Source organism: Arachis hypogaea, chromosome 14 (assembly GCF_003086295.3).
Source record: "Arachis hypogaea cultivar Tifrunner chromosome 14, arahy.Tifrunner.gnm2.J5K5, whole genome shotgun sequence".
NCBI classification, from domain to species: domain Eukaryota; kingdom Viridiplantae; phylum Streptophyta; class Magnoliopsida; order Fabales; family Fabaceae; genus Arachis; species Arachis hypogaea.
The window spans coordinates 281,175-292,590 of record NC_092049.1 but is presented as its reverse complement, the minus strand read 5'-3'; the positions used below and the strand labels follow the sequence as shown (position 1 = coordinate 292,590).

The following is an 11,416-nucleotide window of genomic DNA, read 5'->3' as shown; positions in this document are numbered from 1 at the left end:
ATCATCTATCTTTATATTTTATTAATTTTCCTTTCAAAACCCCAACCATCTATTGTTATATATTTTACTATTGTTTCCTTTAAAAGTCTAACCATTTCTCGTTATATTTTACTACTTTTTCCTTCAAAAAGCCTAACCATCCATGCATCATTACAATACATGAATATATCACACACAAACACAACTTTCAAAACCTAAATTGATATATATTACATGAATTTTCAGGGACCAAATTATTGGTTGCCAAACCATACATACTATTAATTTGTCGATTTAAAAGCAATTAAGTTAAACGAAAAAATTAATATACTGATAATTAATAATATAATTCTTGCGAAACGTTGATATATGTATAGAGAATGAAATACGGAAGTAAATTTACACTATATTATATAGGAAAAACCATCATTACAAAGTATAATTAACGGGAATAAGAAAAAAAAAAAAAGCTTAGACCTTGATTAGTAGAAAAACTTTTACGCACTAATCAATCGCAGTAGCTAATGGTCACAAGGATTGTACATGCATGCATGCGAAAAAAGAAATGTTGATGATCATCAGTTTCCTCCACCAACGCCATTATCATCACCACCGATTCGGGTGATGAGGTAAAGCGCGTTGCTGGTGAGCATTCCTACGCTGTTCACTCTCTGCTTCACGTCCAACCCAACCTTGCCGTCGCGGCCGCCAAATCCGCTGATGCAAGAGTAACAGTTGGTCAAGGAGGTGCTAGTCCATGTCCGCGCGTTACTCAGGTGCCACTGGAACGACGCCGTTCCCACCCGCATGTTCTTCAACTCGGTCAGCGTCCGAGTCAACTCATCCACGGAGTCGGCGATCTGAAGCACGCAGTCCTTGAGAGCGGCTCGGTCGGTGGAAGGCGGCGCCTGTTGCTGCATCTGAGACTGAAGAGTGGTAACATATGTGGAGAGTGAGCGAGAGCGAGCCAGGCTAACCCTAACAGCGGCTTGAGCCAGATCCATGGGGGTGGCGGAACCAGTGGCGTATGGAGATAGGGTTTTGATGCAGAGCGCGGGGTACCTTGCGTGGCTGCACGATGAACGGAGCAGATCTTGCGCCGTCGCCGAGAACGACGACACAAACAAGATGAGCACGAGGATAGATTGGTAATTTCCGTTATGTGTTTGCATATTCTTTCTTAGTGTTTGGTGTGTTGCGACGTTAATTGGAAGTGTGGATGGTGCTACATATATGCATGCAAAGGGCCTTTTATATAGCGCTACTACTAGGTACTTAAGTAGTAATTAATAATTAATTAATTAATTAATTAAAATTAGGATGCCGCTAGGGAGACAATGGATTATTTGTACAATGTGTACAATGGGCTATTAAGTTACAAAATGAACATCCCTCGTATTATCTAGAATAATCATCCGAGTACTAACAATAATAAACATCTTTCCAAAAGTTTAAACTGATTTTGGAGTTCACTAAGATTCAAACTCTTGACCTTTCGGATCTAGCACTCTAATACCATGCATGATACCACTCGTCCCAAAAACTTCAACTGATGGAAAAAAATAACACTAATGATTATATCTCTAATACTCTCTAAATCTCCATTGTGCACATTATATAAATATTCCATTGGCTCCTCATATTTTCCCTTAAAATTATTTTATCATAAACACTGCTATTTGTATCGTATGCTTTCCAAACGAACTTAGTTTTCATATTCTTCCAGTTAACGATAAACCTTCACCGACATAAGTTACAAATGTGACAGTAAATACTATTATTAAGAAAGCGTGCTCTTTAATCTTTTTACTTATTGTCTTTCATTTTGTTGAAAAGGAAAAGGGTCTAGTATATATTAATTTTGAGTGCAATAATAATAAAGAAATTAAATAAATGCACTTGTGCCGGCTAGTGGCCAGACCCGTGGGGAGCGGAGAACACCGTGGTTCTTCGATTTTGATGCACCCATTATTCTTTACTACCAAGGAACACTAATGTATGTTAGGTATGCAACATGCAATATTATTTTATTCCAAATTAAAAAATCTCGAAAAATATTAATTTCAAAAATATGTTTGCTCTGGAGGTGAACATAGTTTGACACATAGCAACGAAGTTTTTCAATGGAAAAACTACCAAAAGTATCCATAAAGTTTATGAACGTTGACGAAAATATCCATAAACTAAAAAAATTAACATTGTACCCATGAAAGATGGATTTCGTACGACAAAAATATCAAAACCTTAATTTTTTATTAATTTTTTAATAAAATTCTCAAACTACTCCATTCTAATCCCATTCTATCATCACTCCCTCTCTTTCTCACTTCTTTCTCTCTCCTCACTTCTCCTCCTCTCAAAAACTCTCACAAAGTCACATAACTCTCCTCCTACTTCTTCACTGCCGTCTGCCACCCACCTACCTATCACCGCCAATCTCCTCCCCTCTCATTGCTTCCCCTCTCACTCTTAAGGTGACTATAACACCTTCATCGCGCGCCTGTGACCCAACCTAAGGAGAATGGCACCATGCCGCGCCTGTTCTAGCTAAGGAGAACGTTGTCGTGGCGCGCCTAACCCAGCCAAGGAGAACACTGTCGTCGCACACCTAAGAAGAGAAAGTGTTCGTGGTGGTGCTGCATGCAAAAAGAGAATTTAGTAAATTTATGACTAAACCAGTTGAGGTCCGATCTTCTACCACCACCACCACCATTGATTTTGGCCTGGTCTGTTGTAGGAGTAGTTTTGGACTCTATGGCAAGGATTTTAAAGGTGCAGGTTGGGTTATGGAAGGTTGAAAAAGTGAGTTGAGGTTGAGGATGAGGGTGGAGTAGTTTGAAAATTTTATTAAAAATTCAACAAAAAATTAGGGTTTGGATACTTTTGTCGTACGGAACTCATTTTTCATGGACATCATTAATTTCCTTAGTTTATGGGTACTTTTGTCAGCGTTCGTAAATTTTATAGATACTTTTGGTAGTTTTCCTTTTTCAATAAACAAGGTTATGAATAAAACCTTTAAAGTTGGAGAATTATTTAGTTCACAAGAAGCTATATAAGTATCATTATCATCAGTAATTAAAGCTTACTTTGCTATTTGAAAAAAAAAAAAAAGGAAATAATACAAACTTTGTATCGCTTAATACAGGGAATTGCCGACACTAAAATCTAAAGTTGCACACTTGCATAAGTCAATTAGCGACATGGAGGAACTATATGATGCATGAAAAATGGTGAAAGAAATAATAAATTGTAGGTCAAAGCTAAGCATCATTAATTAGAGTGCGCAATCCCCAATAAACGGCTACTTGGTAGTTACCAATTTGCATGCAAGATGTAGATGTAAGACAATCGTTTTAATTTGCACAAATCATAGATAGTAGTACTTTATTTATTTATAGTTTTCAAATCTAAGCTAAATCAAAGGGATTTAATTAAGGGATTTATTCACTCAAGTGCCGAATTTTTTTAGAAAAACTATAGATAAATAATTTCTAAATAACTGTAATAAATATAAAATATAGTTTAAAAATACTTTTTTTTTTGTTATCCACAGTATTTTCCAACTCAACAGGTTAATAACTAATCCATCATGAATTTGAGTTCCTTTTAAGGGTCTATCGTAAGCTAATGGATTACTACATGCACAAAGCGAAATTCAAACCCCTCAACACTTGCTTAAGCGGACGAGTGAGTTAACAATACTTGTCAACTTGTTTTTGACTAAATTCTTGTTAGTTACATAATATAATTATTTTTTTATAGTTAGTTCTTAATTACACGCAATTAAGTAACTAATAATACAAAAACGAATCACATGTACTCAATCTTGAGCTTTGATTGAAAGATCTTGCAAGTTGCAACCAAGATTTAATTACAGAATTAGTTAAGAGAGTTCCTTTGATAGGAAAGAATAATAAAAAGACCAAGACCTACCCAAGTCTAGAATATTAGAGAGGGAAGAGATTATATTTTTAAAAATGTTTGGAAAGACAAAAGTACTATATCTTTTAAAATTTCTCTTTCTTTTGGCCTTAATTAAATTGCAATTACGTATTTTTTTAAAAAATTATCTATTATTTAATTTAAAAAAATAATAAAAATCAAATAACTTCTTAAAAAAGTAGATATTTAAATTAAAAAATTGAAAATTTAAAAGACCAATTGCATTTCTCTTAAAACACTTAATAAATAGGAATGTATGATGTATCTCGATTTTTTTTTTTTGGTCTTGATGTAACTCGAATTTTTAGGATTATAATAACGAGGACCTCACCGGCCCAATTCCGTTAAGCACTTAACACCCACTAAGTATTTCCTCTTGTTTTTTTTTTTCATACTTTTTCCCTTTTGCTTTTAGGATCAAAATTCGTATGCCTTGTTTTTCTGGGCTTCTCGGGTCACCAATTTGCGTATGAAACTTTTGTTCTAGTCTAATCAGCAGATTATTCATTTGTTCTCTACAGAATTAAAGGACTAATATAGTCATTTAAATCGAACTTTATTAGACCATGCATTCCAACTTTTCATACCTAATTGAACTGAGATTAGACAGAGTCAGTTGTCGCTAATTGCACGCAACTAATAGCTGTTGTGCCAACAATATAATAGATAGGGAAGTGCTAGGTAAACAATGAAAATTTTGAACATGAATAATTACTAATCAAATAAAAATATACTACATCCTAATTTAATGTTACTAATTAAATTTATTATTTTAATCTTATTAATTTACATTGTTTACACATTATTCAAAAATCTTGTTGGTTACTTATATTTTTTCTAATAGATATGACTAGTTATTTTTTTTATTGGAATAATGATTAATGATTAATAATATAATAAGATTGTTGGTAAATGGCTTTCAACGTAAAGAAGAGTTAACCAGTGACTAATTAATTAAGTATCCTTAAAAAAGGATGAAAAGCTAAGAAAGATAATCATTTGACTAGCCTACATCATGATATATCTGATCATCATTATCCTAATTAAGCTTTTATTTATTTATTTTTTTTATTTGGGTGTAAAACTCCAATACAGTTGTAAATAAGGATTAAGAAGTTCCTTAGCTTCTTAGCATTAACTCTGACCATGTATTCTCGGTCTAAAACCAACATTGTTAATTTGTTACTCCAATTGAAAATGAAATTAATTTTGATGTACTGCGTAATTGCACGACTGTACTGTATTTTTTATATTATGAGTATATTAAAATTAAATTCATTAAAAATATAGCTGCCGGTTAAAAAAATTGTGTATTATTAATATCAATCTCTATGATTTCCGATAGCGAAATATACTTGATCGTTATTGCTTCATTTCCAAGCTGATCAGTCTTGTCATACACCTGATCCCCCACCATCCATTTGCAATCATTCTCGATAGGATTTAAAGAATATTCTCATAATGTGCGATAATACATAAGACTAAATCAAAAAGCTAGTGGATCCAATTATCCAAATATTAATATATGCTTTCTTTTGTTTCTTTTTTTTCCCCTATATATATATATATATATATATATATATATGGCAGACAAGAAATAAGAGAGTAGTTACCTCATCCATTCATATATCATTGATCTCAGCGCTCGGCGTTAAGCACCAATAATTCAATTGGAATTCTATCACTAATAATAAATTTCGTAAATTGAGAGATTCCAAATATGTTCCAACAATGTGTCTTATATGTATAAGTTTTCATTAAGAGGGTTTAGTAATAGGAGAAAATTGTGTGGATATCAAAACTTGCGTAATATATAACCGTATAAGTGTATAACAGTTTTGTCCATCCAAATTTGAATGCTGATTGCTGACGAGCCACTAGTTCCGTGGGGGCTAGTGGCTACCGTTCGAGTTAATTAACTCTGTGGCTTCACTTCACTATCATCATAATAAGTATTCATAACATAAATTTGTCTTAATAAATATAACTGTGTAGGTATATATGGACAACATAATAACCCATCTCTCTTTGCTTACCTATTAAATTATATATTTATTAGTACTCATGTTATTTGGTTCACATATAATGGCAAAGGTAGGTAGACCAGGTATACTGAAATTATTATCTATAAAATAAAATATATGTAGTAACAAACAAATCATCTTTAAATTAATACGTGATTTTCCAACAAACACAATTTGATATAATAAGCTGATGGATCACAATAAAACAATGACTTTTGTAAATAATATGAACAATAAATTTTAAAATTGGCTCAATAAAATAAAAATATACTGCACATCTAAATTACTTATATAAATTTTAATATTAAAATAACCATCCACACACTTAATGAATTAAACATTCGATATATCAATATTCATTATTTATATTATTTAATAATTTCATTGTTTATCTATATTTTTTTTATAATCTCGAGCAGTTTGAGACTGACCATACGACAAACCTATTTGACAATTTATTAGGTCTCCCATTTTTTCTGTTTTTGTACTTATAAGCAGTTATTAACTTATTATTATATATAAATATCTGAGTAATTATTGTGCATATTGGCATATTCGGAAGGTGATTGAGAATATTACCCAATTTTTGTTGTTTTAATTTGTTTACCACAAAACGCAAAGCTGTGGGAATTCGATCCCAGTAATAAATTTAGAAGAATGCTAGGATAGTAAATTTTGTGATTTGTAACTATTAATTAATTATTATTAATATTTTTAATGGTATAAAATTTTATCTAATAATATAAAATTTTTTTTTTTATTTATTAAATATTGACCAAAATTTTAATAAAAGTATTGGCCCTAGACTTTCTCATAAACTTATTATACCCATTGGTTGGTTTTAGCATATACTACTCGATCTCCCACTTAATTGGTCCAAATGAAAAGTGATAATGATCCATTATTGCGCTCTTCCCAGCTCAAACATATATAAACCATTATATACTATTCGACAACGTAACTAAATATTTTTATTTTATTTCATCAATATGATTAACAATTTTGTTGCCTGATCTTCACTCTTTCCCCCAATAATATAAGAAACGAATAAGCAGCGAAGAGATAAAAAAGCCGTTCGCAAAAGTATGTATGCTTTATACACTGCGTTTAATTAATTAGAATTCCACAATAATTAAGAAGCAACCAAATCCACTGCTGCAACATATATACATATTATTAATCTCTCGCTGTTGATGGAGAGATCCTAATTAATAATCTAATTATTAACCCATACATACATCTCATTATTAATCTAAATGATTAATTCATCTCTAATTATTATTCTTCAACGGGAACTCTCCATCCCATAATCTAACAACGTTGCCGTTAATCGCCGTTAAATCCTGCCACGTGTACCAACCGTTCTGGTTCTCTCCAACTCTCAACTTCAACAACCGTTCCCAACTCTCCCACCACTCCGACTCGCAGCCGCCGTGCCACTCCGTTAATAACTCCTGGTGGCTCTCGCGTGCCACGTCATCATCGTCCTCGTAATACACGGTAAACTTCCCTTTTGTGGGTCCGTCAACGTCAACGTTGGCAAAAACAAGAGTCGGGACAGACGGCGGGTCATCACGATCATCATGAGGTGGGTGGTGAGGGACGGCGTGAAGGTCCGTGAGGTGAGGAGAGTTAGCGGAGACACGAATCTTCCAGAAGCTTAGAGCAGCGGTTATAACGGCAAGCCATGTCCATAAGTTGTTGATAGCAAAGTAATTCAAAGTTAGAGCTTCCAGATTACCAGAATCTTCCAATAGGCTCATCATCTTCAACACGGGACCTCGAAATGGAATCTTCTCTTAAGATGCTCACTTAGCTTTGGGATTCAATTATGCTACTTACTATATTTATAGACACAACAATAAGCTAAGAGTGTCATCATCTTCTCTATTTTATGTGTCCAACAAAATTAAACCTTAATTAAATAATATTAAACATTTGTGTTTAGTTTACCTTCCACGGATACACATATACATTTATAGTTTTTTTTTTTTCTTATTATTCAAGTAGTGTTAGGGGCAGTAACTTTTGTGTTTTGTAACCATCAATTGGCCATTAATAATCTTTTTAATGGTGTGAGATTACATCCAATGGTGGGAGATCACTCAATTTTTTTTTTTATGGTTAAGTGTTGGCCGCAAAGCACAAAAATTGCTGACTCCCTAGACTTTTTCATTAATTAATTCTTCGCATATGCATGTTTAAGAGAAATATTAGGGCCAATATATTTGTTATTTGTATACATCAATTAATCATTAATAATAATCATCTAATAATAAAAAATTATTTTTTTTTTGCTAGCCAGATTTTGATAAAAATATTGTCTTCTTAGACTTTTTTCATGTTTAATTACTATTTCTATGATAATTTGACCCTTCATCGTAACAACCATTATATATTAATTAAAGTAAAAAATATTAAAAAATTATTAGAATTTAATATTTTTAATTATTAATTAATTATTAATATTTAAAAATATAAAATAAAATATGTTATTAAATTATTAAATTAAAGAAATTAAATTAATAATTAAAAATAATAATAAAAAATAATAACTATGCATGCTATATGAAGAGATGATTATTTATTTGAGTTTCCAAATTTTCATATAAGTAACAATGTAATCACTATATATATTATCCTTAAGCTTTTTAAGTAAAAGTGTTAAGGCTTGATTTTATGATTATCATCGTGTAAAGATATATAATTTTGATCATTGGATGATAGATTGTAGGGCTTGATTTTATTTAAAGTAAAAGTGTTATTTTTATTTAAAGTGTTGCTAAATAAATAAGTTACACTTTTTAAATAAGAATCATCATGAGAAGATATTTTTGGCATCTTCATTAGAGTAGTTGCCTTTTAAGTATATATAAGGTTAGTGGGGTGTAAGTGACGACCACTACTGGACCGTCAAAGCACCGTCCATTATCTCTAACTCAGAACTCTCCTCCATTTAAACACATAGAATAATCCCGTCCAAAAATAAAGAACGAGTGATAGAATAATTGTTCTAACCTGCTCTGATAAAAAAAAAAAAATAGGATACACGGTTTGTTTTATTATGGCAACAACCAAAGGAAGAGAAATTAAAAGGTTTTCAAATGGATATATGTTGCGGTATATATGAATAATGTTTTACTTTAAAAAAAACAAAAAAACTTTATGCACTCAAGATCATGTATTAAGAAATAAAACACAATATTTAATCACCTTAATTAATTTAAGTGTATTAGTATTATTATGTATATATAATATTTTGATAAATATAAAGGTAGTAATATATAAATTTAAGATAGTTCGTTGTTCAATAATAATTTACTTATTGTCAGATTATTTTGATAAATCTGATATATTTTGAAAAAAATAAACGGGTGATATTGATCAGTTACATTATAACTTGATATTTTTTTTATAAGTCATAATTTAATTTTATCTATCTCAAACCCTTAATTCTAATTTTACGATAGACGAATTTAATGATTGTTATTATAAATTTTATGATAAAACAGTTATTAATATCATTTATTAATTCTATATTTATAAAAAGTATTTTTTATATTTTAACAAATGATATAGTCAAATAAATAATTTTATATATGGGATTTTTTATTTTAATAAATAAAATATTTATAATAATTATTGAAATAAATAATTTTAAAAATATTTACCGAAATAAATATATTTTTTTTATTTTGTTTACACTGTAAAAGAGATAATTTTTCATGTATCTCGTTTATAGTGTAAACGAGATACGTGCATGTTTATATCGTTTACATTGTAAACGAGATAAGGCCTGTCAACGCCTATAAGTATATGTCGTTCACAGCGTGTTTCTGGGTCCAATTTGACCTTGTCAACCACTTTCTCCTCTCTATTATCCATTTCTAACCATATTATCGACTGATACTACGATGGCGCACCAGGCGGGGAACGACGGAGACATTAACGAGACGTCGCATTACGCTGGGGCAGCTGACTTTGAGGTTAGTTTTGTTCTGTTTAATTCTGTGCAATCCCATATGAGTGCTAGCAACCTATACCCCACCCTTCCGACCTCCCTCACTTCTGTACCACCGAGGTTATGCTCAATATCAAACTCTTCAACTTCGACAACGTACTTACACATTAGATGCGCAACAGTATTGGATTCTCACATTCAGTATTGGATCCTCATACGACAATTGGGATAAACACACACAATTATGTATACGCTGTTACCGACCATTGTTGTGTTATTTTTGTGAGAAAAACGAGACAAACAAAGATATGAAATGTGTGTGGAGAATGCCAAAGGTTACACTTCTTTTATAGTAGCTGAAAATTTGTCTTCTTATATCTCGTTTACAGTGTAAACGAGATAAGAGAGGAGTATTTATTTTGGTAAATATTTTTAAAATTATTTATTTCAGTAATTATTGTAATTATTTTATTTATTAAAATAAAAAATCTTTTTTATATGTCTATAAATTATTCGCTAATATTTTATATTTATAAAACTTTTTATATTTTTTAAATATTTACGGAGCATTAAAATGTCCTTTTTAAATATCTATGTTTTTAATTTTTTTTTTTCAAAATATACCTCTTCCACTAAAGAAGAGACAACCTCTATTTCCTTTAAAACGAACTAGATATATCTCGGACGATTATCTTCACTAAAACGGGTGATTTCTTTCTTTTTGAATTTTTTTTTATCGTGTTCGTCAAAATATTTCGAATATATTTTAATTATTGACCTGATATTAAATAAGAAGCACAAATTCAGGAGGTTTGTTGAAATGGTCCAGCATATGAAATTATGGACTTTATTTTGGCTATGGTGTATATATATTACTAGAGGTCTCAATTTACTCCTTAAACCCTTGCTCCAAATTGTATGTCATCAAATAGTGGTTAATGAAGAAAATTTCATGTCCTATTTAGGCTGTAATATTGATGGTTTGATGAATTAGAAGGAATTAAGAAAAAGAGAAAAATAAATTATTCTCATTGTTGAAAAGAATAAAAATTTTTTTTAAAAATATCTGTTGAGTTATTACACTTTATATATTATGTACTTTTTATAAATTTTTATTAAAAAACATATAACAAATAAACCTACATCTATTGTGGATAAAAAAATAATTTAAATAACAGTAATTCAAATATATGACGTCCAAAATGAATATAACTATTATAACATTCAAAGTGTGATGAATATATATAACTATTATAACATTCACAGTTTCACACTTTGCTTGTAGCTTAGTCATATGGCTCCATTAATATATACGAGTAGACATCAGAAAACTTTAGAGGGACACATTTTTCTTTGGCCGTTATTAAATTTGCATGTAACACATGGTCATTTTTATATTTAATATAATAAATGTTTTAGTCTTCTGCTGGTAGAGTATATTCTTGGTTTTACATTGACCATTCAAAAGCTCTACAACAATCACCACACGATAAATAAATGTTCTACA

General features: G+C 30.8%; 2 protein-coding genes across 2 annotated transcripts; both read right to left on the bottom strand.

Annotated features, from left to right (window-relative positions):
• Positions 1 to 365: 365 nt before the first annotated feature.
• On the bottom strand, positions 366 to 1,213 carry LOC112740757 (pectinesterase inhibitor 3). The gene has a single exon (XM_025789354.3). It carries the CDS (start codon positions 1,149 to 1,151, stop codon positions 558 to 560), a length of 594 nt encoding a protein of 197 aa, XP_025645139.1. The 5' UTR covers positions 1,152 to 1,213; the 3' UTR covers positions 366 to 557.
• A 5,809-nt stretch (positions 1,214 to 7,022) lies between these two features.
• Positions 7,023 to 7,789, bottom strand: LOC112740756 (uncharacterized). The gene has a single exon (XM_025789353.3). The coding sequence runs from the start codon at positions 7,712 to 7,714 to the stop codon at positions 7,220 to 7,222; it is 495 nt and encodes a 164-aa protein (XP_025645138.1). The 5' UTR covers positions 7,715 to 7,789; the 3' UTR covers positions 7,023 to 7,219.
• Between the last annotated feature and the right edge of the window lie 3,627 nt (positions 7,790 to 11,416).

Excerpts from the sequence above, each read along its gene's own strand:
- LOC112740757 (XM_025789354.3), bottom strand. The coding sequence starts at position 1,151 with ATGCAAACACATAACGGAAATTACCAATCTATCCTCGTGCTCATCTTG.
- LOC112740756 (XM_025789353.3), bottom strand. The coding sequence starts at position 7,714 with ATGATGAGCCTATTGGAAGATTCTGGTAATCTGGAAGCTCTAACTTTG.